Source organism: Aptenodytes patagonicus, chromosome 1, assembly GCF_965638725.1.
Source record: "Aptenodytes patagonicus chromosome 1, bAptPat1.pri.cur, whole genome shotgun sequence".
NCBI classification, from domain to species: Eukaryota; Metazoa; Chordata; class Aves; order Sphenisciformes; family Spheniscidae; genus Aptenodytes; species Aptenodytes patagonicus.
Window position 1 is genome coordinate 53,311,061 of NC_134949.1, and position 26,528 is coordinate 53,337,588.

Genomic DNA, 26,528 nt, shown 5'->3' on the forward strand with positions numbered 1-26,528 from the left:
AGGTTGTTAGTTTCCGCATTAGTACGATAGCGGAAGAATCTCCCTGCTGCTGCCCTTCTGACATACGCTGTGTCTGTCTGCAACTGGTTTCCTATCCAAATAAGATGTGAATTCTTAAAGGTGGGGGAAGGATCTGTTTTCCAAGGCACCCAGAGGCTTTTCAAGGTGAAACATACTATCTACACTTTAAATTATTACTATCAAATTTGGAAAGGAATTCAATTTCCTTTAAACATTCCCAAAACACTTGTCGTGATACCCATGTTCCAGGAAAGAGTTTGGGCAAGATATGCTGAAAAATAAACAGAACCATCTAATTTGTTCTATTTGGGCTTACAAGTGGTAGTCAATCCACATTGGTATATGAATATTTGCTTTGTATGCGTATGCTATCAATGGAAGGAAGACGTTTCTACCCACCGTTCAGCCTCATTGTCTAACAAACTGAACAGCTAAAGTATATACAGCACCAAGAACCAAATACTTTCAGATATAAATTATAATGAACTGCAGATGATGGCCACCTCGTATCACTACTTGCACTACAAGATAAATTAAATTCCCCAAGCTAAGCTTCTCCCGTGCATTAATTAATTTGTCACACCACACCAATTCCTCAGTTGGAAGCATCAGGCTTCTTGTGGGTGGGTCCTTGATTTGCCTCGAAATTACCTTCCACAAAAATAACCCTTAACACCTTCATCAAGCTGTTACTGTGGTAATGGCTAGGTAAACAGGAATGACAGCCACCATATTTAGTGATGGAGCAAATCAAAACAGAGGAAATTCTTTGCCTCAACAGCAGTTTAAAACTCTTTTTGGAACATGAAGAGGAGCGGGTGCAAACACTAACAGTCCTGTTTCATGTCCATGATTGGTGGGCAAATTAAAATATTCACATTTCAACTCATATCTCTGATACTGTAACACAGTTCTCAAAAGCATAGGATAAATAGTCCGATCTATATATTAAACTGTTCCCATCACAAAATACAGGAAAATTTAGAGCAGTGTATGTTCCCAGCAAGCAGCGGGTAGACAGAGAGAGATTTAACTCGCTTGTTTAAAGACCGTGCCATCTTAAACTCAGTCGTATTTCCCCAGCAGGGACACACTTGTGAAATTTTTGAAGTCAGCTCAATAAAACGACTATGCGCCTTTCAAATTTTGCAATACTATAGAAGCGATTCAATTTTTTTTAACATGTAAGTCATCACACCGGCAGCAGTTACTCTAACAGATTAGCTACCAATTTCCCGGCTGGATTTCTTCTGAAGCCCGATAGCTAACTTGTTACGTGAAGCTAAGCACTTGGCTGGCGATAGCCGCAAGTTCGGTTACCCGGGGAGAAAACTCCTGTGAGTGTATTCGCGAGGCAGTCGCCTCAGCAAACTTAAGAAAAGCCCACGGCAAGCTCTGCGAGCTGATCGCGCCAGGGAAGCCGGTGCCTGAGGAGCAGCGGCGGGGACAGAGCCGGTGGCAGATATCACAGCAGGTCGCAGGGACCACAGCAGGTTACAGGGATCTCCTTAACCGCCGCCGCCTCACGACAGGCGCCGCGCCGGGCCTGAACCGCCACCCCAGTGGGGTGCTCCCGCCCCTTCTCCCGCCGGAGGAAAACAGCCTGCCGCTTCCTCATCGCTAGGACGGGCGGCGGGGAGACCGCGAGAAGACCCTGGCGGTGGCGGTAGCGCTAAAGGGAGAAGCGCTGTTGCGAGAGGCCGCCGCCTGAGGCAGCGCCCCCTCCCGCCCCCCCGCGCGAGCGCCGCCCCCCTCGCCTCTCCCGCCTGAGCCGAATTTAAACTGCGTTACTCTCCCTCGCGCAAAGCACTAACGCTAGTGGGTCCCGCGCGCCGCTCCCCTTTTCCGCCCGGCAGCCAATAGTAGGGCCGCTTCGTTCTCTTCTCCGCCAATCGGGGCGCGGTTTGTTGCTGACTGGGAGAAGCGCTCGGTGTGCGCGCCCGCCCGCTGTGGAGCTGGGTCCCTGGCGCGGGGCAGGCGAGTCCTCCCCATCCCCCGCCCCTTCTCCCCGCGCTTTGTTGGTGCCTCTCCCGGGAGGGCGGCGGCGGCCGGCGGCGATGCCCGAGTTCCTGGCGGATCCGTCGGTGCTGACCAAAGAGAAGCTGAAGAGCGAGCTGATCGCTAACAATGTGAGCCTGCCGGGCGGCGAGCAGCGCAAGGACGTGTATGTGCAGCTCTACCTGCAGCACCTCACCGCCCGCAACCCGCCCGCCGCCGCGCAGCCCGACTTCTCCAGCGACGAGGAGCGGGAGCCCACGCCTCTCGGTGCCAGGAACCGCGGCGCTGCCGCCGGGCGGGTGAGTACCGCCGTCCCTCTCCCGCGCCAGGATCCTGGCTCCCGCCCGCGCTCCCTCGGCTTCCCGGCGGCCTCGGGCCCGCTTTCCCGCCCGAATGGGTCCGTCCGACCCCGGCCGCCGGCCGCGGCGCGGAGACCGGCGTGAGGCGCCGCGGCTCCCCGCACCTCCTCCCGCGTGGGGCCGGGGACGGCTCCGCCTCGCCTTACTTGAGGCGCGGCCCGGCTCGGCTCGGCTGAGGGCGCGATCTTGCCCGGCGGGGACGGTCCCTCTCGCCTGGGGCAGAGGGGCAGGGGCGCGCTGCCAGGCGTCCGCCCCGGGAGGCGAACTGGGACCCGCGGTGTCGGCGCTGGGCAGCCGCCGGCTTCGCCTCCAGGTCGCGTCCCGCGTGTGCGCTTCTCGGTGGCGGCGGCTCCGGAGCGGCTCGTCCGCGGGGCGCGCCGGGCGGGGGGGCCCCTCCAGCAGGGGAGGGGCCGCGCGATCGCGTGTGGAGCGTGAGACATCCCCCTCCGACTGTAAGCTGGGAAGCCTTTACTTTGACTTGGCGGGCGGTCTCGTAAGTAAAATACTTAGGAGTTGGAGGAATAAAGCAAGAGAAACCCTGCACGAGGCTGCAACTTTGGAAAGAAGACTCCCATCAGCTGTCTCAGCTGTGCTGAAGCAGCGCTACTCTGTGTAAATACCTCCAGATGAAAGGATGAAGCTGTGAAGGAACAGCGTGTTTGTTTTGTTTAACGAAGTGGACTGATTAGTGTTAAGAGGGTCTGCTTAATGTAGCTGTTTCTCTCATACCTCTAAGCACATGTTTTACAGTAGAGTGCCTCTGCTGCGTGTTCAGTTGGTCCACTGTTACTTGCTTTCTTACACATACTTTCTTTTATCATGTAAGGAAATGGGGGGGAGCTGATGCCACTTGGAATTTTTCCCTTTCGGAAAATGTGATTTCCTTTTTCATTTTTAATAAGTGGTCTGTAAATTTGCGTATATTGAGAAAGCAATCTTTTCATTCGTAATTCTAAGCTGTCTGGTCTCGTGTAAAGGCTTGTACAATGATCGCCAGCTACTGGAGTTGTAATGTGTGTGATATTACAAGTATTTAATGATAGTATCTGAAATACTATCTTTAAAAGCTCACTTGTAAAGAGAGTGCGGAGAAGAGGATTCCTCTGAAGGTCTTTAATACTTTGATCTTTAAAAAAACGCAACAAAGAGTTCTTGAATTAAGAAGTTGAAAACTGCAAGTAAAAGAGGAAGAGATTTCTAACCAAATTATTTACCTCTTTTTAACGTCTAATTCAAATACTTAACTGGCATTCACTAGAGAAACTTTACAGTGAACTAGACACTTCTCTGACTTATAATGGTCTGCCTGTAGCATTCGTAAAGTGCTTTTGAGTAAAACAGGATGAGCTTGAATCTGACGTGTTTCACGCTTGTAGGAGAGGGAAAGTCTGCTGAAGTTCCTAGATCTGATTTTTCCTTTCCCTTCCCCAGTGCTTAAGCTTAAACAATTATGGGTGACTCTTTTGATGTTTACAGAATGGGTGGTACTGTTACGCTTTTGTTAACAATGTCTGGAAGGCTCTGGGCTATTTCTGCTAGTCCTGTATGTTAATACCAGGGCAGTGTATCATCATAACTTCCAAAACTTGAGCGAATATTCTAGTGACAGGTGCTTGGACTTGGGTCTGTCATGCTTCTCCCCCCATCCCCACCCCACCTCCACCCCACCCCACCCACCCCACCCAGCCCCCCCCCCCCCCCCCCCCCCCCCAAAAAAAAAAAAGCTCGGTTGACTTGTATGCTTGTTGTCTGCTTAGTACAGCTTAGGTAGTTCTGAAACTGCTTGTAGCTTGAGTTGCTGTTGTCCCTGTTAGTGTCTTCTGGCATAAGGGTGCTTGTCTGATCTGCTCTCCTTCCAAAAGAGTAATGCACAGGTCTCCAGAGTGACTTGCCACCAAAACAGTTGGAAAGGAGAGGCAGAGTGAAGGAAGTCTGACGTCCAGAGGAGTGGGATTCTGGTATGGAAACAAAGCGAAATATCTTGGTAAGATTAAGAGGTGGTAGGAGGGAAAGCACTCAAACCTCTGAAAGAGAAGAAACTAGAAATAAGGGGCAAAGGGAGGAAGCTGGGACTGCAAGGCATTAGGTAAAGGAGGAATAAAATAAAGGAATCCCGTATTTCCTGTAAGTCACTTTGTAGGCTCCGGAAACAAAGGTGGATTCAGCAACCTCTGTCTTTTACTCCTCTGTGTAACTTCATTGTTTTATCTTAAGTATTTCTTTTATGTGTGTGTTTAAAAGGACCAGAAAACAATTTGCACTGGGTGAATAAAAGTACTTTATAACATGTACTGGTGTAATAACATGGGTCTTTTCTGTTGTTGGGTGGAGATCTGAGTAACAAAATTGCAATGCTTTATTAATTCTGTTTTAATGTATATTACAGGTCTTAGAAATTGTAGTATTAGTTTGTGTACACTGGGGGGGTGTAAACCAGCCTGTTTCAAACTGTTAGGCAATCAACTGCTTAATGTTTCTAGAACACCAAAATACCTTACTATATTACAAAGGTATCTTCTATGGGATTAAAAAATTTGGACTGCTTTATTTTGTGTTCCCTGTATCACTCTAAAAACTTGAATACTGCTTAACTTGAAAATTGCAAAAAGTCTCTTCAATCCAGGTGACTCAGTCAAGGCTAGTATTAACTTGTAAAAACATTTGAAAGAGCACTTAAATAGGTTTGCATTTTGGAGGGTTCTGTCCCACTGTGCTTTCTGCTATTCCTTTTTTTTTTTTATATAGCTTAATATGATACGAGCCTTTAAAAAAAACCAACACATTTTGGGGGGAATGATTTGGGAATGAAGACTCACTCCCACTGCTGGGATGAATGAATGCATGCTGGATGCATAGAGGGAGAGGTAGAAAAGGGCCAGAATCACTCTTGGAGCAAAGAAATGGGTACTTGTGAATAGAGAAGAGCAACACAAGTGAGAGGTGTAATCTCCTTCTTAAGTTTGTGCTTGTTCGTTAGCAGTACCGACACAACAGTTGTGAGTGCTTAACTTTTTTGTGTGCCTGCCTGCTGAAGTCCAAATGCCCTCAGTGAGCAATCGTCTCGGTTGCTCAAGTCCTCTGAAAGGATCGGGATCACAGTCAAAAAGCAGTCTGCCCTTACTTTATGGGCATAGGCTATCAAAGATGTACAAAATGTATAGTTTAATATGGCTTTTAGCGTGAAAAATTGATTGTAATCGGGATACCACGTCGGCCTGAATGAAGGTGGTCCCGACTTGTCAGTCACTGGAGGGATTTTGCTGGTCACTGAGCGCCCGTCCCACTCTGGGTCCGCTGCACTTCCCTTTAGTAAGTGCAAAGAGTTATAACCCTCTCTCAGCCTGCAGCCGGTGGGAGTTAGAGCGCTTGTGTCTGCGTAGAGGTGGCCGGGGCTTGGAGCAGCGCGGGAGAGCGGGTACGGCCCTGCTGCCGGGGTGAGGGGCAGGGCTGCCGGCGGGGCGGGCAGGGCTGGCCGCCAGGGGGCGCTCCGGAGCAGCCTCCCCGCGGAGGCTCTGCTGCCTCGGCACCCTCGGGGGGGGGGGCGGGTACGGTTGGGGGTCTCGATTTGGGGGGGAAGACTGGCGGGTACTCCTGTTGTGTTTGAATCGGTACTTTACTCCATCCGTCAGCTGACTTACGGATGCTGAAGGGGAGGGAGAGCAGTGTTTTTCTTAAAATGGGTATGAGAAACAAGTTCAAAGGAGTATACGCTGAATATCCATGTCGCAGTCATTGAAAAGGCAGAAAAGCTAAACCAGGTCTCTTGATACTGACAGTTAATGTTTTGACATTGCTGTAGTCATTAGTAATTATAAACTGTCTACACTGTCATTTTAGTGTTCTTTTTTCTAAGTTCTGGGCATTTGATAATGCATTTAGGTGCACATTTGCTATTGATAAAAGCTGTGCAGCAATGAGACAAAACCCCATAGTTTTAATTCTACTACAAATTATGTCTTTTAAATCCATCACTCTTCCAGCACAGCTCTATCAATACTACATCCAACCTATACATCTCTCAGAACAAATAAAAACCTTAATGTGCTAGTGATGTAAAGTTGATGTATTGTGAGACAAGTCTCATGCATCCATAGTGATGCTGCTGCTGTTTCATTTATATTCATGTGGGTTTATTTTGACCTGTCTCTTATTCTGATACAGGAGTGAACATACAGATGATTAAGATGCATGTATGAGCAGATCAAAACTTACAGGGGTTTTGTTCTGACCGCATTGTTTTCAGGCCCTGAAACCATCATGCTTTGGAACAGCAAACTCTTTAGGTAGTTAGCAGTTTTTTGGCACCTAAAGTTAAAAACTAAACTATTTTACTGTAGTAAGATCTTGTCTCCCCTCAGTGAAACTCAGACAGCATTTTTATGCTTTGTAATTTGATGCAGCAAAACCCCCTCCTATTGCATGAAGTGCAGTCTGCTTTGTAGAAGATGACTTCAAATACTGTCAAATACATAAAATTCACTAAATCAAAGTAAGATTAAATGTTAGTGAAATTTTTTTTAAAAGAGCTTTCCTGTGAAATATTTGAAAGTATCATTTTAAATATGGCCAATTCTCTAGATGTAATACTTTTTTTTTTTTTTTTTTGGGGGGGGGGGAGGGCTCATTTGGCTATATACTCTTACCAGGAGAGGAAAAGCTTTTAAAATCATGCTTGTTTGGGTCTCAGTCAGATAATATTGTCTGGAGGAGCCAGCTTCTCAAGCTCAAAAACATTAGTAGAGCAACTTTTTTTTTTTTTTTTTTTTTTTTTTTCCCTAAGCCTGTTTAGCATAGTGGTATGTGAGGACAGTGGCTGGTATGTGAGACACCTTTTCGCTGTAGGGGGAACCATCTGCATCTGGATGCTCCTGGTCCTGGTTAGTTATGGGCTGAATATCAGGACAGATAGCTCAAAGGAAAAATAAGTATGAAATGGCATTTTTGCCTCTTTAGGAACATTGTTTTAAAGCACATACCAAAAATATCATCTTGACACTGTTGCCAAACAGGAGCTGTTCAGAGCGCAGAATGTGTAGGTTTTTATGACTTAGCTTATTGGTGCATTTCATGTCCTGGAAGAATCTCTTAAAACACCGAGTGATATTTTTTACCTTTAAAGTCGTAATTTGAAAAAAATCAGTCAGATGTATCCTCACTTCTGTTAATGAAGGTATAATGAGAGCATCTGGACCTGAAGGGCCTGTTTGAAATGTGTCCTTTGAACACCTATAACCTAACTTCTATAACCTTTGAAAGGTTATAGGAGAGACCTATTTGGTAAAGATGTTTTTTGTTTTAATGAAGTAGCCAAGTAAATTAAGAGCTAGTTTCAGCTCTCTATGGTCAGAATGGTGTGGTAGCGATAATATCTGTAGCTGAGGTAACTGTATGGTTTCAACCCCTTCCCTGTTGGAAAAGGGAAGGTAATAGTAAAACTGGTAGTTTATGAAGATCAGGAGTGTGGAAGGTGAAACTGCATGCCCGGATAGGTAAGAAAATGTAAAGCATATATGCTACCCAGTGAAGGAAGAGAATCTATTCAGTGTTTCCTGTGTGGCTGTATCTCTTAATTATGATGTGCTGTACAAATGTGACCCAGAATACAGATTAACACCTTTGGGGCCTTTTAAATGGCACTCATCTGCTATCTGAGTGACAGCTGTGGGCAGTAGGGGTGAGGTGGCTGAGTAATTCCCGCTGCAGTGAGGTCCTGCCATGCTGTTTGGCACCTTCAGACTTTCTGCAGTTCTAGACTCATGAACTAGGGAGACATGCTTGTTAGAGTGCTGGTGTAATAACAGCGGTTATATTTAAATAAAATAATCCTGTTGAAGTAATTTTTGTCTAGCAGTGCATGTCAGTTGTTCAGCAGGGGCACATACACAAGCCAGATCTCCAGGTCAGCATTCAGTTGATTGAGCCGTGAGACCATCTGTTAGTCTGGTTTCTTGAGTTGTTTTTTGTTGTGAATTTTTACTTTCACTTAGGTTCTCTGGAAACAACTCTTCATTATGCAGCATTCATCTGTTTTCAGAGTGGGTACATTCCCTTCACTGACTAACATGGAATTTAGTGTCTGGGGGGAGGAGGGGGTGGAAGGGCTAAGTAGTCCCTAATCTTATAATTTAGGACTGTTACCATACATAGGCTTGGAAATTCTAAGTCTGGCATTTACTAACTAAGGTTAAAAGGTAGAGAATTCTTAAAGTTGAGTGTATCAGTATCTCTGAATTACTGCTGCATAATTTCCTTTCCATTGTTTATTTTTTCTGTCCTGTAGCTTTTGGTAAATATCGTCTTGAGGTGTTTGAGGTTAAAAAGTTCAGTAGGACTTGGTTTTCAAAAAAACCTAAACCTCTACTGCAGGAAATGTTTTTGGTAGAATAAAAAGTGCAAGAGGAAGAGAGACCTCTGTATTTCATAGTCTGTCTATTATTGAGACTTGTCATGTGCAGTTCCTTATCTTCTCCTCCCCTAAGAGAAATACAGTTACTTGTTACCAGAGAGGACGCTGTACAAACTGGAGAATTAAAGAGTGTTCTGTTGGTGTGATTTGGGCTTTCTTAGCCTGTCTTAACCTCATTCAGAGAAATAGTAAAGAAGCCCTGAGCCTTTCTGCTTCTAGTGATGAAGCTGCACCTGTCTGGGATTAGAGTCCTTGAATATCCTAATGTAGGTGCCATTTAACTTGAGATTTGAAAATGCTTCTCTTGGTGGTGTCTCATAGTTGTCTGTTATATTATTTAAGATGTTACTTATGCTTGCGTTTGGAGTAGTGCTAGAACTAGTAAAGGTAGCCATAAGGTTTGTCTGAAACTAGTCTGTGGCTGTTGGATTTCTATTCAGCAGAAATGACAAAGATGAGGTACGGGATAGCTTCCACGCCTGAATTCTTATCACTTGCATTTTTGTCTCCTCTCATTCGTGAAAGAAGGTGAAAGCTTTTTGCTGTGGAGAGGTGACACTCTGAGAAGGTGAACTTCTCTTATGCTCTTGTTTTCCTGTGGCCCTAGAACTGAGAATGCTGTGTGGGATCCCCATGCTTATAGTTCACTTCAGTACTTGTTTGAAGGGTTGAGTCCTAGTTAATCTGAAACTGAGCCTGACAGATACCACTACCAAATTGGCAGTATCTGTCACACTCTTTGGTGTGAACAACTCTCTGAAGTATGCAAATCCTCTTCCATCTTCTGTTTTCTAGAGAATGGCAATGACTAGAAATATTTTTTTAATGGTGCTAGCTCTGGATGGAATTAGAAGGTCTTCAGATAAGGATTTATTGGTCTGGATGTAGCTTGCAAGAATATTTACATTACACTCAAGTGGTCAGCTGCACTGCCTTACTTCAGCAAATCCTGGAGTTTGCCACAGTTTCATTTTATGCACTTCACCTCTGCACCACAGTAAGACAACTTTAATTTTACTAATAGTCACCAGACCAGGAAATGTGGGTGTGGGTTTTTTTTTGTTTTGATTTGCAAATATAAATTTTAAAGCTAGCTCTTTTGATCTGTCTCACAGGGTAGTCCCATGGATAAGTTGTGATGATGCACAGAAAGTGCAGTGGTGCTTTATACTATAATAGGAGTGGTAATTAAAGCTAATGTTGTTGCTGAGGTTAATGCTGCCATACCACAGCCAAGGTACAAGAGAAATTCTTCTTTCCTGCCTTATGCTTCTAGGGACTGATCTTATGGTCCAGTGAGTAGTTAAATAGCAGCTTTCTACTTGTATGAGTGAAGTCATTTGCTTCTGCTTTAAGGAGAATAGGTATTCAAAAGTAAAAGTTGACCTCACTGAACACAAGGTAATCAATGCATCTGGCCATATTATTGAAGATGACAGATATAGGTATTCAAAAGTAAAAGTTGACCTCACTGAACACAAGGTAATCAATGCATCTGGCCATATTATTGAAGATGACAGATTACCTTCAACTTTTCATCCCCTCCCTGCCCTTTTGCTGAAACTGACTATTCTGATGGTCTCAATGTGTGGTAATACTCCAGGAAAAAGTGAAATGGTATTTGGAAGAAAAAAAAATACCAAAGATACTATGAGATATGTGAGTCTACTTGCATTAGAGGACTGTGTTACTCATTAGTTGCAGTTAGATTTCTGGTAGTTAAGATTTTGGTAAAATGTCTAGTGGAATGCTGAGTAGTTCTTCTGGTATATATTGTTATAGTTTCTTCTGTGGCCTCTAAGTGATACAAAGGCAGAGATACATTAAATTAAGTTTCCGGTTTCTTTAAAGTGCCATTGGAATGTTGATTTCCTGCACCATGGTAGTTGTTTTCTTCTGAAATATGAAAGCAGCATCTTGGTTATCTGCTTGGTGATGCATGCAAACACCAAAGCTGTCAATAGTCTAAACAGATCCCAACAAGAAAACCCAGCATGTGTTTTGGAACTCTTTTCCACTGTTTGGACAGTTCAGTAGTCCAGAAAAAAATGCACTGAATATAAAGTTCTTGTTAATGTGATACTTAACTTGAAACAGTGTTATGACCAACACATTCAAAAGTAAATACAAGCCTCCTATAGCTGCAGGTTGTTGTTTTCTGTGTACTAGATAAGTAGGCTCAGTTGATTCACAAACTGATTAGATTTTTATGTGATAAAGGAATGGAATGATTGATAAAATGAGTGGTAAATCTGTCATTAGTCAAATCTGCCACTTTAGTGATCCTATCCTTTCTTCAGACTGCTCGGAGTCTATTTCTTAGAATTAAGAAACAGCATGAGTTCTTGGAGATTCTGTTGCTTTTCAACAGCTGATTTTAAGTTCTTCATGCTGGGTTTTTCACAATCCAGGAGTTAGAGGAAAATCTAATTTAATTAGGGAGTCAGTTATATTTGAGAAATCCTCATACAGTCCCTCTATGGCTTTTAAATATCTTGAGGCAAGACCAAGCTTGCCTGCAAACCAATATTGAACTGGCATTAATAGCTAGCTAGATACTGTTGACTCATGTCAGTCATCTTAGTGCTATCTTACTAAAGACAATAAGAAAAAAAACCTCTTAATTGTGCCTGAGTGTTATAGCATACTTGTATTTGGAATTCTAGTCTTTGGTAAGTACCAGAAAACCCAGATAGGCCCTCTGGGCAACCAAGTTGAGAAACATGTTAAGTGTAGAAGTTGTATCTGTTTATATCCTACAACTTTGAGATACAAATATGACTTATTTCAAAGCAGTATCAAGGTCTTTCTTAGTTGAGAGCAAGCAGATCCTAAGCATATTTTTTCTGTCTTACCTTCTCACTCTCTTGCAGATCTTGGAGCTTGAAATGCCTATTGTAGTAACAAAGGCTTCCCAAGTTGAACAAATGTTATGATCACTCTGTTTGGATATAGCGGAAACTGCTAATTTGGGAGTAGTGTCTTGGCAGATTATTTTGATAACCATCTGTATGTGGTAGTGGTGTGTTGCCAACTGTTCAAGTAGTGTTGCCAGAGTTGGGTTTAGGATTTGTTAGAGTTACAGTAGCAGCGGCCTGAGCAGACAGGCAGGATTTTGAAAATGTAAGGGTGTTTCCGGTTTTGCCTTTCCTGCACTCCCTTTGTAACATCATGTAATCTTACAGAGAACACCAGGATAAGTAGGAATGGGGGTTTTGGGAACTTGGTTCAGAGAGCGTGGGTACTGAAGAACTTGTTCCATGTCATTAGAGGAAGAAGTATTGACCTACTAGGTAGAAGAATAATGTGAAGAAATGCCAATGGAACCTACATATTTGTAGCTTAGAGTAGTGATGGTGGAACAGCTAGAAGCTTACCTCTCCAGTGATAGGCAAGAAATCCTCTCCTGTTTTATACTTGAACTTCAAATTAAAACACAGGATCAGAATAATGAGCAAGATTTTTTTTTTTAAATATAGAGGAGGCTTGTAATGGGTATTTCCTTATGTAAGTAGGAAACTTGTGCATGTTTGTTTAGTAGTTGTAAATGTTTGAAGTGTTTCACATAGGCCTTACTGTGGGAGGGATGGGGACAATATAATTACTTTTCTCGTTTTGTACGTTTAGGACTCGCATATCTTCCTGTTCCCTTAGAAGAAAAAGATTGTTCTGTATTAACTGGAAATGCTGTCTCTTGTTTATTCCTTGCACACTCACAGAAGGCCACGAAGAAAACTGACAAACCCAGGCCAGAGGAGAAGGATGACCTAGATGTAACAGAGATGAGTAATGAAGATCTTCAAGAGCAACTTGTGAAATATGGACTAAATCCTGGCCCGATTGTAGGTAGGTCAACTGGACTAGCAAATATTCATCCGTTCAACATATTTCTCACTGAACCTCAGTTCTGAGTACTCTAAGCTTCTCTGATACAGTTGCTTATTATGTTTGGTACCAATACTGTTACAATCCTACTTCCCACTTAAGATGTTTTCATTGAACTATTTACATTGAGAAGACTCAAAGCATTGCAGTGTAGGCGAGTCCACAGTTTGTTCCTCTTGTGTTCTAGGCCAGCTGGAGATGTTTCAACTTCTGTTTTGAAGCTGTGTAACTGTTAGTTAAAGTTCAGTGCTGGGGTAATTAGGTCTTCTGATACAGAGGTTGAGATCTGGGGCCTGCTTAAATAGAAAATACATCTTACATAATAAGCTAATAGCATTGAGAGCAGAATGAGAACATGGAACTTCCCCTTCCCTAGAGCATTTCCTACTCACTGCATTGTGCAGTAATGTTTTCCTTTGCTAATTTTTTTTCTGGCCTGTCCTGGTTTTGGCTGGGATATAAACCAGGACCCAGCCCCTTGAACCTAGTGTTTTATCCTGCATGCTAACCTACATCAGGAGAAGTCCTGACCCCAGCTTAATCTCCTGCCTTGGGCACTCATGTGTGATGTGTAATCAAAGCTCCTTGCCTTTCAGATTGTGCACTAGCCTAATGGCAAGGGACTTTGATTTCACAGCTCTTCAAAAAAATATGGTCGCCTGTAGTGTGCTGAGCCTTCTGTGGAATGTTCTTGAAATCCTGGGTGGATAGAAGTGTCAGTGATAGAACCTGGAGTCCTGTGTCTATTTAAAGTCTTATGCATAGTATTTTCCATTAGCTGTTTCTGTATGCCTTCCCATTCAACCTATTCTTCTTGGATAGTGCTCAAGTCTTCTGAAAAATTCAAGTACCAATGCAGTTCACTGGAAAGATGTTCAAATTTGGTCTAAGTTTGGCCTTAGTTCTTACAGGGTATGGATTCTGTTTCTTGTGAGAGTCTGCCACTTCTTTTTGAGGGTGGCTTCCTCTTACCTGAAATCTTCTAAGGTTAGAGTTTTCTGCAGCTAACAGCTCAGGCACCAGTCACCTCTGCAGATTTTTGCCAGCACAGTCCCGACATGGAAGTATGTGCTAGACTTGATACCTTTTAAACAGCTGTCCTCTTAGATCAAGTGTGCCAGCCTGATGGCTAGATGCAGCAAACAGAAGTTCTGTTGTTGCTGCTTACTTGCAACACCTCTGATGCTTATTGGAATGAATTTGCCAACAGGGCAAAGGTTAAACTAAGTGGGAAGGGGTGCTAATTCCAGGGTGAAGGGATTAAGAGGATAATGGTGGAATCTGCATGGAAACTGTTGCCCTTGCAATATCAGTCTCACTACATTTTTTTGTGACGGCATAACTCCTTGTGTATTGCAGCACATGAAACAAAACATCTAAGAAGCTGGTAAGTTCCCTTTCCATAGAGAAATGCTTGTAACTTTCAGTGTACTAACAGGTCTAAGTCTATCTTAAGAATTCCCTTAAACCAAAAAGTTAGAAGCCTTAGACATAGTTATATACCTAGAGGTATATGCTTTGGGCCATACAGATAGATTAAAAATAAAAAAACATGCGTTCAGAGATTCCCAAGGAATATATAACAGGCAAGTTCTAGCAATCAAGTCAGGAAAGATGAAAACTGTATCTTTAGCTTGTATCCTTCCTTGTTATAGCTACTACTAGGAAACTTTATGAGAAAAAACTGTTGAAACTGATGGAGCAAGGTCCAGAACTGAAGGCACCTGTGCCTCTCCCAGCAATTTCTTCAACTGCTGAGAACACCAGACAGAATGGAAGTAATGATTCTGACCAGTACAGTGACAATGAAGAAGGTAAGACTTAAGTGGAACTTGCATGTGAACTATTCAAATTATACATCAGCAATACTTGCAGTAGAAGAAATATCTAAGGAGGGCATGATCTTGCTGTTAGGTGAGGCTTTAAGATACTGCTGTAGACCATGTGAGTCATGTACTTGATCATGCAGTACTAGTACAGTTATCCAGGTGCCTGTTCTGGGAAAAGAAACTTTTTGCTACTAAACTGTTTCCTTTTGTCCATTTTCCCCAGATTGGAGCCTGTAAATCTGATAGGTAGGAGAACTGCGTATGAAGTGTTCAGTGCTGTTTGCACTTCATCTTTAAGTGCAAGCGCAATTTTGTCTTACGGTGCTTACTGTAGTTATCTTTGCTATGGGATAGTGTATGAATGTTTGTTTAATAAACTGCTGTACTTTTTTAATATTGTTTAATGTCTCATGTATGACTCAATCCCTCTTATGCTCTGTTCCTTACGGACTTAGTTTGGGGTGGGTTGATTGATTGGTCTTGGGTGTGGTTTTTGCAGTTTTAATATCAAGTTTATATCCAAAAAGTGTAGGAGTGGGGGAAGTGGAACCTAAAACACACCGTCATACATCTTACAAAAAGTAAAAAAAGTGTAGGCTTTGAAGAGTGTCTTGAATGGAATGTTAGAATATGCTTATTTTGTGTGGTTTGGTTTTGGGGGTGGGGTGGTTTGTTTTTTTTTTTTTTACAGGAACTTCCATGGAGACAGGACAGAAAGGGTTGAAATACAAGTAGGAACTCGATGGATCTCCCTTGCATATTTGGGCTTTTTTTTGAACTTTAATCTCTTGCACTTTCAGGCGGGGAGGGGGATGTTAGATTTATTTAGTTATTTCGTTATTTATTTTTAGGACAGCCAAGAGCCCAGTCACAACTGACAGCTATCTCCTTATACTTACATATGCTTCATCTAATTACCAAACTGTTCAAACACTGGGGGGGGGGACCAAAACCAAACACATCCCACCCCCCCAGCAAAAAAAAGTTTTCTATAAATAAACTCTAAATATGTTGGTATAATGCTATTAGAATTTTAGAAAGGGGTTGGAAATAATACATCCTCTTACTGGTAAAATGACTGCTAACCACTCACCCTTCTTCTGCATCAAAAAGGAGTTTTATATAAAAGGATCTATTTTAAAGGAAATGAAACTAACAGCCTAAACAATGTTGAAAAGCTTCAATACCCTTACTACAATCAGTAGTATAATGGTACTTTGGTTAAAGTAATTGCAACTTGATACCAGTTTCTAAATGGAACTGCTGGATTGGTCAAAGCTTATCTGAAATGTAGGGGTTTTAGGACAAAACTGAAATACTAGGGTCAGTGTTTTAAAATAATTTTTAAGGTTATTGTTCAAAAGTCTTTGTTCTTCTACATTCAATGGAGAAACTTGCCTGTATCTTGCAACTTTTTAAGAAAATGGTAACTCATAACAGAGTTATGTTGCCTCTTAAAATGAATTTTTATTAAAATACAATTGGTTTAAACTAGTACAACAACCAGTAGTATTATAGAAACTAGTTATATTAAAACTGGTTACAGATCCGAAGACTGAGCTGAGGCTTGAGAAGAGAGAACCATTGAAAGCCAGGACAAAGACTCCAGTAGCACTCAAACAAAGAAGAGTTGTTGAACACAACCAGGTATGTTTAATTTAGTGGCATCTGGAATGGCTACTAACTGCAGGTGATGTGCTCACTAAATACCTTACTACTTCTAACATAATCACATTTGACTAATTGAGCTATGCTAGTTTTTTAAAAGTTCTTTCAGAAAGCCTGTACTAATACAGCATGAAAGTCTTGTGAATTAACTATAGCTGCTGGTTTTAGCCTGTCTGATAACATTTAAAATTATGGTCTGCTAAAAGCTGTTTGTCTGACTTGCCAGCTGCTGTAGCACCTACTAGAGAGAAATAATAGGCAACCTTAACATGTTTAGTTTTGGAAACCTGACAGGTTTTTAAGTCAGATGGGCTGATATCATCCTGTTGGATGTTTGTAAACAACTTGATTCAATAAAAGAAGCTGTTTCTTAAAAAAAAAAAAAAAAAAAAAGTTTAGAAAACGGTTGGGGTTTTTTTGTTTGTTTTTTTTGGAAATGTTTTTAAATACATATACATCATATTTCTATCTGGTTTGATATCTATAGATGCATGTATGCATTTAAATACATGTGTAATGACTGTGATTTAAATACAATACATGAAGTAATGTTCTTCTGTATATGCCTATATTTATATATATAGAACTGTGTGTGTACACACATGCACTAGCTATTCATATAATATTTTTTCCTCAACTATGCTTGTAGCAGCAGTACTAGAGCAGACATTAATTTGTTGGAAAGCTTCTCTTAAGAAGAAAAATAATAAATAACAAGTTTAAATCTCGCTGTATGTACCACTTGTCCTTTACCTTTAAATAATACTAGTTCTGTTGTCTCGGTGAAAGAGGGATTTTACAGAAGCACCTCAGGTTTTCACACTGCTGGCTGAATACTGGATTCAGTAGTTGGTGGCTGATCCGTCCTTGTGATGTGACAGTGTCACTAAATACCCTGTTCCCCAGCTTAAGTTACTTAAGATCTTTACAGTGTTATTCATCTGACCAAGAAGTAGTGGACTTGTGCTACAGTAAAGGACTTGTATAGAAAACGTTCAGTGACTCAAAATCTGACCTGTTAATAGCTTTGATGTATTTTAGCAGATCAGTGACTTTTCTCACTCCTTTATAGTATGGTAAATGCCAGATACACACTATCTAAATAGGAAGTATGTATGTATAAACATGCTTTTGCTATGGGTGTCTCTTAAAGCAGGTAACACGCTGCTATGTGAGCTTTGGGTAATACAACACAGTTATGGAGATCCATAACTAGTTCTGCTTATTTTTAATTGGATTTAAGATGAACACATTTCACTTCTACAAATCAAAACACACAGTTCAACACACAAAGTATTCCTTAATTTATTCAGGCAACTTCTGCTCATGATGGTCTTTATAATGGGAATCTGAATCTTGAGGTTCTTGTATTTTAAGGATTACTTTTTTTTGAATTGCTATTCACCCAGAAATCCCTGCCAGCCTCAGTATAATAGAGGTATTTAATTCAGCTATCAACAAACAAAGCTTCCTAGTTTTCAGGAACCCACTTACAGAATAAAAGGGAAGAGATACAGTGATGTATTTTTGTGGCATTTTCAAGTGATGAGTGTTTACTCAATTTTTTTGTCATCCACTTTCACTGTAATAGCATTAGGTCATTACTGTGTTTTGTCTTGCAATCTTTTACATGTGCAGTATAGATGCAATATTTTGTGACTTGCATATTTTAATTACCAGTAGTTAATCAAAGGAATATCACTTAGATTAATCAAAAAATGATCTAATTTCAAACCGATGCCAAATTCTTCAGAAACACTTAACTCTATAGTTTGTTAAACCTTTTACCTTTCAATTCCTGACTGCTGTGTTTAAAAAAAAAACCAAAAAAAACCCCAAAAAACAAACCACCACCAGCAAAAATTTACAGCTGCTTGAATCCAAGAACAACAGTGTTTTTGGCTAGCAAATGTGTGGTCATATATTTTGCTGAGAATAAAAGTGGAAGACAGGGAAGATGTTATCTTCTTTTTCTTTTCCTCTTCCTGTGAAATTGGATCTTAAGTTTGCAGCTGATGTATCAAGTGACCGTACTCATTCTGCAGAACTATATGCAACTGTCATGCACTGTGTGGCATTGGCTCAAAGATTATGAGGCTCTGAAGAGTGGTGGGGCTGAATTGGTTGGTAGTGTGGTCTGAGCAGACTTGTTAGTCACTTCTAGGTCCTGTCCAGCACTAATCTTAGTCCAGATGTATGTAGCTGAAAGGATTGTCATTTGGCATGGATGGATGTTGCTGTTCTCTTAAGAAAAGAGTGCAAACAGTCTTTAAGCAGGTTGGTGCAAAAGAAATTGGGTGGGGAGGTTGAGCAGGCTTATGGGTCTTACCAGTCAGTTAGCAGTGGAGGGCTAGATGAATTTGAGCTCTGCTGTTTGTGCTTAATTGCCTCCTCATAGTGAACTGGAAAAGTTGGAAGAAAACCCGAATTTGAATGCCCCCTTCCAATCAGGTATGTGAATATAGAGTTAGAGTTCAAAACTGAGCCGAAGGCCTCACAGTAGATGGCACTGGACAGAAAGAGGCGGGCTACACAACTTAAGTGTTAAGGAGTCCTAGCAACGTAGAGCTACTCTCTCTCCTTGAGACTTTGTATAGTGACATTCTGTGTGTGCTGTGTTCTCCTACTCCTCCCTGCATTTTTTTGGCTACCTGTATAGCTGGGCTTCTTAAAAATAAAACAAACAGCATTGCAGCTGCTGGCATACAAATTTCATGTGCCATACACTCAATAAAAAACTTCGTAAGTGATAGCTGAGGTAAACTCATAATCTATAGCTTCACTGCTCGTGAGTGATATGACAGTTAAAAGCACATGTGGAATAGTACTTGTGTAATACACCATTGTAAATTTCTCTGGTTATATACAGGGTATTGGTGTACCTAAACATGAGTATTACATTCTAACAAGGTTTATTTAGTTCAGATATTTGTGGGATAAGCAGACAAGGCCTGCTCAATTGACAGTAACGATAACTATAACTGTAGACAACTTTTTTTTTTAATTTTGTCTGTTGAATATGCTCTGCTGAAGTCTGGATGGGTCTTAACGCAGTAGACTGTTTTTTTCCTAGACTTTCATGCAAGAAAAAACTTGGTACTTCAGATGCTTGTCAGTCATGTGTCTTAAGAACTAAGGAGAGAGACTGTTATTTACTGAAGTACTTTTAACTTTTCATTAGAAGAAAACTAGTTCCTAGTCAAACAGCCTGGGGCAGGGGAGCTCTCCATTAGCAGGAGGAGAGAGTTGCCTTACTGCTTTCTTGAGTGGAATCACTCTGAAATTAGTGTTTTTCTCTAAGCTTCTAAAGAAGAACACCTCTCAAATAGAAAGTGTTTGGGGGTGAGGTGGGGAGCCATGATTGAAGGTTGCAGGTTAAGCTTTTCTTAATAGGGAAGAGAAGCCAGTGTCTGGTGAATATATAAAGAGGGGTTGGGAGATCTTTCATCAGAAGTCTGTTTAAATTGAAAAGAATATTGGAGACTTAGGCTGAAATCTACAATTCTATACAAAACATCTGACTCTGTTTGCACTTGAGGCTTGTGCATAAATAAACATCATAAATATACATCATTTGGTTTTCAAAGTATTTCAGTGACTTTGGAGTAAAGCAAAACACTTGTGCTCCCTCTGCTGGATATGTAGCAGCTGTAATACAGACCTTACATTAAGAATCATAAAGCTGCTCAGCTTCTAGTTTCACTGGAGTAACTTTGAAGATACAAGTGGGAAATGGATAAGAGCATTGTTAGACTTTTTTTTTTCTTTCTCCTCTCTTGATAAATAAGTACTTTCCAGCCTGCTCTCTTAACACATTGTTTTGGAGCTAATACTGTTCCAGTGCAGTTATTTCTGCTGTTAGACCTGTCATTGACAGTTGCACCAGTCTGTATAACTTCCATCAGCACCGAGTGTAACTTGGTAATACATCAATGCATGAGGTGTTAATGTGCAAAGATTTCAGTATTAACAAAGTAATAATTTTTATTTTTAAACTTAACCAAATAAAAAGGAAAATATTGTATATAATCTAGAAGAAGCAGGCCCCCGTCTCCCTTTCCCTCTAGGTCTATGTTTGGAATTAATTTTGAGGAGGATTTTTTTCTTTGAGCATGAAACTTGCAATGAGGCATCAGGAATGATGTGTGTTTCTTAATGGCTATGAAAGTTTGGCACTTCATGTTGTTACTTACATTTGTAAAGAACTGTGTCAGACTTGATCATTTAAACCCACTGTTATGTGAAAATTGTGTGAGTTTCATCTCTGTATGTGGAAACTTTTAAGATTATAACACATCTCCCCCTGCCCCCTGTGGCTGGAGATTTAGTTCCTGTTGAAATATAGGTGGCTGTGCCTAAACCATTCCCATCTCTGCTTGAGAGAATAGACCCCAATCTGGGTAGAAAACAAGGCGATGCTTTCTGCTTATGCTCATAGATTAATTTTTTTTGTGTAGGCAGGTGACATAATGGGCCTGAAAGGTAGCGTATCTGCTGTCCATGACTTGATGTAACTACTTGTAGCATTAGTTGTTTCACGCTATTGCAGTGAGCAGATTATCAGTTTTTACTGTTGGGCATTATCTAGTCAGTTCTGTATTTGAAAAATAATGTGCTCTGACATAAGTATTGTGTTCAACACTACTAATCTAGCTAGCTATTCATTATTGAATGTATTAGGATCCAAATTTGTTTTCGATTGTAGACACACTGCTTCTGGGAGTATGCATGCTATTCTGGCTTTTGGTTGTGGGTATCCAATGTTGAGAGCTGGCTTTCACGTATTTGATCATGTGTTTGATGCTTGAATAGACCTATTCTCAAGATGGAGTTACTGAGACTGTCTGGACAAGTGGATCTTCAAAAAGTGGACCTCTGCAGGCATTTTCTAGGGAGTCTACAAGAGTGTCAAGAAGAACACCAAGGAAAAGGGTGATGAGAGGCTTATTATAATAGACAAGCTTTTTTTTCTCACTATTAGGGTCCCAGTGGCTATTTTATTCAATTGTTTTCTTTTGTTTGTTTTAAACAAACAGGTGGAAGCTACAGCACAGTTGCCTGTAGATGATGCTGTAATAACAGAGAGTACTCCCATAGCTGAAACTATATTGACTGCAAGCAACGAGACCCTAGTAAATATGCTTAGTAAATATGTTTAATAAATCATGGAAGTGGTATTCTTCTGTAATATATCTTTACTGACAGAATCATTCTGTTTTGAACAGATAGTCTTACTTTCCTTAAAACAGTCTTCTATTCAGTAGTCTTTGAAACCACGTATTCAGTATCTGAATTAGTACCTAATGCTGTTCACTTTGAGATGGGACTAGGTAGACACCTAGGTTCCATCTAATGTCTTTTGGGGGGGAGGGTTGAGTAGAACCACTTTAAAAGCTCAGATCTTTTCTTAATTTATTTAAGTACATGCAGAATATCTGCTTTTAAGTTTGGCTTTTCTTGCGAACTAAATAGCCTTTATGTTTCTAAATAGCTTAAAAGAAACTACTTGGAATGATAAGCAATGTGTTTCCTGTGCTTATTTCAGAGTATCTGTTACGTAACCTTCTTGAGTTAACTCCTAACATGCATATATGCAGTGCACATAAAGGTTTTGTTGTTTGGTTCTGCCCCCTTCTCGCTTTTATTTTGTATTTTGGCTGATTCTGAGTTTGAACAATTTTGAATCTCGGCAGGTTGTCAATAGGGTGCCTGGAAATTTCAAGCATGCAGCTCCTACACTGTCAATCAGTGAACTCTCAGACATGCCCAGAAGAACACCAAAGAAACCATTGATGACAGCTGAAGTAAATAAATTAAAACTTAGATTGCTATTGCTTATTCTCTGTGAACAAGATTCTTGTGTGTATGTGCTTACTCATTAGTACAGAAGGGGTGGAGGATGTCACTGCCCAGGTGGCACTAGTCAAAATAGACTAGTATAAAAGAGAGAATATAAACTAACCTTTATCTCCCCTTTTCAGATTTGGGTGTTTGGGTGTGTGTGTGGAGATCCTGCTTTTCTCCCCCTCCCCCCATATGTTTTGGTTTGTTATTTCTACTTGTGCTGCTGTTTTTCTGTACAAAATGTAGGGGTTTTTTTCTCTTAATTTCCTTGAATAACTCAAAGACAGAAAAAAATTGTGGGTTATCTATCTTTGATCTTGTAAATCAGCCTATCCTGAAAAACCACAATGTGCCTTAATGTAGGGAATCAAAGAGTAGGATTACTTTAGACCAAAAGCCTGAATTTAAAAAGCATCTGTAGATTCCTGTCAGTTATTAAGAAAGTAAAAGAATTATGTTCTGTTAACCTATTAAAGCTGTCAGAATTATATACCTTTTGGAGAACTGTCTAAAGCACTTGCAAGTATATGTAATGTATTAATTTAGTACTGTAATATTGTGGAAATTCACATGACAAGATAATGCTTGGCTGAATTTAAATGGAGTTCATTGTTTTATGTAGTTACTGTAGATAAAACTTGTATCAACACTTGTGAAGCCTATGCTACCAGTGGGTCTGAGACTTCTGAAATGGGCTGCTTTATTTGTTTATAATGTGACTGCAATGTAGACTTAGTTGTCAAATAGAAGGTTGTGGGAAGACTTGATATTCTGTTTCAGACTGCCTAAAATTTTTTCAGTTAGTATTCTACTGTACTGTGGCATTGTTTATTACAGCAAGAAGAGACAGACTGCCCACATCAATGCTTTTTTAATCATGTTGGCCACAACCAGTCCTGTGATCTGCTCAACACAGCCATGATAGAGGTGATGGTTAAGTTTTTTGATCATCTGCATCATTGGCTGGCAGGTGTATTATATTTATACAATGTATTCTTTATCTTAAAGGAAACTGAGGAGAGCACTGAATGCTTTAAGACACCAAAAGTGACCAGACAGCTGCCACTAACAAAGGTTAAACTAACTTCTAAAACCCAAGAAGTAAACTTCTTGAATGTCACTGGGTGACTTGTTCATTCTTACAAATTGCACGTGGTTATGGTCACCGAGATAGCTATGCAGGAGCTTTTTGTTTTGTGGTCTGTTAGGCCTATAACTGTTTTTGGTTTCCTAGGTGCTGGAGAGAACTCATACAGAAGAACGAAGAGTAGAAAGGGATATTCTTAAGGAAATGTTCCCTTATGAAGTATCAACACCTACAGGAATTAGGTATTACTAATGTTTATGGGGGGTTATTTCTCAGTTCTTGTAAACCTATTTAAGGTGAGAAGCATCTTTTGATTATATTGCTGGATTTCTGAGAAACAGTTTTTGCACTCTGGCTCAATGACAGTTGAGATGATCACCTATCTTTTCTGTTCTACATACATGGTTTTGTTAGCCAAAACAGTCTCTTCTTTATTTAAATTGGGGGTGGGAGGACAGGATAGTACTGTAGCAGGAATTATTACTGGAACTTCTGGATGCTGGAGGTTAAATGGAAAGGGCTTCTCTGTGGTAATGGCTCACAATATTGAAGTTTTTGGCTAGATGCAGCTGCTTTAGGCCTGCTGTTAAATTAAGGAAAGATCTCCCAGCATAGGTTTGAGCTTTCTTTTTGAAAGCAAAAAAGAATTTTCACACACCCTATTTTTTTTCCTTTAAGTAGCAGTCCTGTTGTAGTCAAAGATTACTCTTAGCATGAATAAGCATGGCATTTAGGAAGGGCTATTACATTTTTCTTTGCAACTTTGTATTTAAACAAAAATTGAAACAACCCTCTGGATAATTAAGCAATTCACAAAACTTTGTCCTATTTAGAGAATATGAGAAAAAGTTTCCCTGTGTTAAGATGTGAAATCAACTCCTGTGTTTCCAACATGTTAATTATAGCTTCAATTTAAACTGCAATTGCATAAAGTCTTACCATAAGGAGAATATATGGTACCAGTTACTACTACTGTGGCATATCTGCTCACCACTCAGCTTTGTTCTCTCTTGTTTTGAGGTTTATCAGTCTAGTTAAACCTATACCACTTTTATTTAAATAAATCATGCACGTGTACTCCTTGTATATAAGGACTTGGCAACGTATGTGGGTTTTTTAGCCCTTACTGCTTTGTCTTCTGGCTCTGTGTATTGGCTTAGCCATCAGTAGATATTTTAATGGCCAGGGACAATCTTAGGTTTAGAAATCCCAGTGGGGCTGCATAAGTGATCATTAAAGATGCAGACAGAGAGAGATACTTCCTGGAGTTTTACTGCCAGTTATGATCCATTGATTATGTGGATAGGGTGAAGTAAAGTGGCATTTGAGGTTTTTTAAGGGGTGTTTGTTTGAACACTGAACTAACTTTAAAAATAGTAATGATAGCCATGCTAGAGTTCAAGAGGCAGATGTTTCAGGTACTGCATTCACTAGAAATAATTTTTAGTTCTTCAATTATACTAGAATTTTCCTGTATATATTAGATTGCTCTTTTAAATATGCAATATTTTAATTTTTTTTTTTAATTGACAGTGCTAGCTGCCGTAGACCGATCAAAGGAGCTGCTAGCCGGCCTATAGAGCACAGTGACTTCAGAATGGAAGACAGTTTCTCTAAGTATGCTCCAAAATATGGTACCTCAACTGACATGAAGTCAGAGAAACCACCAACAAAAAAAGAACGCTCCATTCCCCTGTGGATAAAAATTCTTCTCGTTGTTGTTGTTTCGGTCTTCTTGGCTTTGGTTTATCAGTCTATGGAAACTAATCAAGGAAATCCTTTCTCTAAGTATACGAATACTGTCTCTGAGGCCAGTGCCAAATGAGTATCTTTCTGAAAGGCACACCTGATTTGATCTCCTGTTTTTAATTCTAGAGAACTCTTCTGCCCTCTTATCGGCTCAAGGACTTCTTACAAATAATGTGATTGGAACCTGATAAATTGGATAAATGAAGCAAGATAATATTAAATGGACATCGGTAACTTTCTGGACTTTGGACTAGTAGGAGATCACTTTGCCATAGGAGTAACATTTTTTTAGATCTTTGAACTTTTTGTAGGCTTTATTTTTTTAATGTGGACATCCTTTAAATTCGTTTTTGAGAAACTGTATATTTGTTTTTGCAAGAACTTGGAAGCTGAGAAGGGCAAAAATGTAGTAAAATGTGAAGCTGTGTTTTTAAAACTTTTCCTTTGTACAGAAAAGAAGTTGTACTTTTGTCTCTATAGATTATTGTGGAGGAGGATTTTAACACAGGTGATAAAGGGAAATGCATTTTTGTATGCATTTTTTTCAGTAACAATGTAACTGAATTTGATCTTTTAGGATGTAGGGAGAGTACGACAACCTTTTCTGTAGATTACTGTAACTTTTTAGTAAACGTAACTGTAAACCTGTTTGCATTTCTGTAAAAGTCTTAGTATCATATTAGTAACTCCGTTTAAGCGTAACATCATTTAAATGTATCCCTTCATTTTAGTGCTTACAGTGTTGTAGGAGCTGAATACAAATCTAATTGGCAAGAGATGTCTTAGAGAAACTTATTTATTAGTAATATGTGTGGAAAATAAAAATTGCATCAATATAATTTGCAACTAAAATACTTTTTTGGGTCAAGGTTGTTATCTGAAGTAGTCTAAATTCTGACTTCAGCAGTGGTCTTTTTTCTTCTTTTTAAAAAAAGCGAGGTCTTTCCAATACAGCTTTCTGTGATTATCTTTGAATATTCATGTAGAGAAATATTCTCAAAGCGTGAAAATTCCATATGAAGTTTTATTCTTGTATGAAGAGGGCATTGCTGCATTTTCTGCTACAGTTTCATCTTCTAAGGTGAGATTTACTACTTTCATGCGGTTGAATATTTTTCTCAGTGGAAGCATGCTGAAACACTCTATATTGTGTAACTTAGTTGAGCAGGCAGCTGACTTCACTAATACCAATGGAGAGTGATAAGCAACAATTTTTTTAAAGTGAATGTATACATTTTGGTGTGCTTAAATCTGCAGCATACAGATGTTCAGTCTTATTGCTTGGTACAAAATCGCAATAAATCATACTACTTATTCTTAAAGTGCTACTTATAAAAAGCTGCGAACATTAGTTAATAGTCAATATCTTTTTACTCTAGGTACAGTTATTGTGCAGACTATAGCTATGGGAAGCTTTACTTTCTGAATAATTTAGGACAAACATGGTAATTTGTAGCAAAGCAATAGTGTGGTTTTTTTTCCTGTTAAGATTAATTTTTTTCCATTTAATCTGCTTTTTTGAGTACTCCAAATAGCTAAACTTGTGTCCATACTATAGAAAATTGTAACAGAAGACATTCACTTTTGGTGTCAAAATGCGGAAAAATAAAAATGATTTTAATGTGTGTGGATTTTCCTTATCAAAATAAATGCATTGCTGAAAAGCAGCAAAAGCAAGACAA

General features: G+C 40.2%; 1 protein-coding gene across 5 annotated transcripts; it reads left to right on the top strand.

Moving 5' to 3' along the window:
• Positions 1-1,965: 1,965 nt before the first annotated feature.
• TMPO (thymopoietin) lies at positions 1,966-26,528 on the top strand. 5 transcript variants are annotated; one of them, XM_076335141.1, is made up of 11 exons: positions 1,966-2,318; positions 12,504-12,630; positions 14,325-14,483; positions 16,045-16,145; positions 20,979-21,098; positions 21,203-21,298; positions 21,860-21,970; positions 22,848-22,937; positions 23,019-23,084; positions 23,245-23,339; positions 24,631-26,528. In XM_076335141.1, exons 1-11 carry the CDS (start codon positions 2,079-2,081, stop codon positions 24,920-24,922), a joined length of 1,497 nt encoding a protein of 498 aa, XP_076191256.1. In that variant the 5' UTR covers positions 1,966-2,078; the 3' UTR covers positions 24,923-26,528. The 5 variants fall into 5 exon arrangements, with proteins under 5 accessions (XP_076191256.1, XP_076191246.1, XP_076191273.1 ...); XM_076335131.1 differs by having other exon boundaries at positions 22,848-23,084; XM_076335158.1 differs by lacking the exons at positions 22,848-22,937; positions 23,019-23,084.

What these genes read in the sequence shown, in the direction of transcription:
- TMPO (XM_076335131.1), top strand. Translation starts at nt 2,079, where the DNA reads ATGCCCGAGTTCCTGGCGGATCCGTCGGTGCTGACCAAAGAGAAGCTG. An exon ending in GAAGAACACCAAGGAAAAGG is followed by an intron (nt 21,099 to 21,202) that starts GTGATGAGAGGC and finishes TTAAACAAACAG; the next exon opens with GTGGAAGCTACAGCACAGTT. An exon ending in CTGCAAGCAACGAGACCCTA is followed by an intron (nt 21,299 to 21,859) that starts GTAAATATGCTT and finishes GAATCTCGGCAG; the next exon opens with GTTGTCAATAGGGTGCCTGG.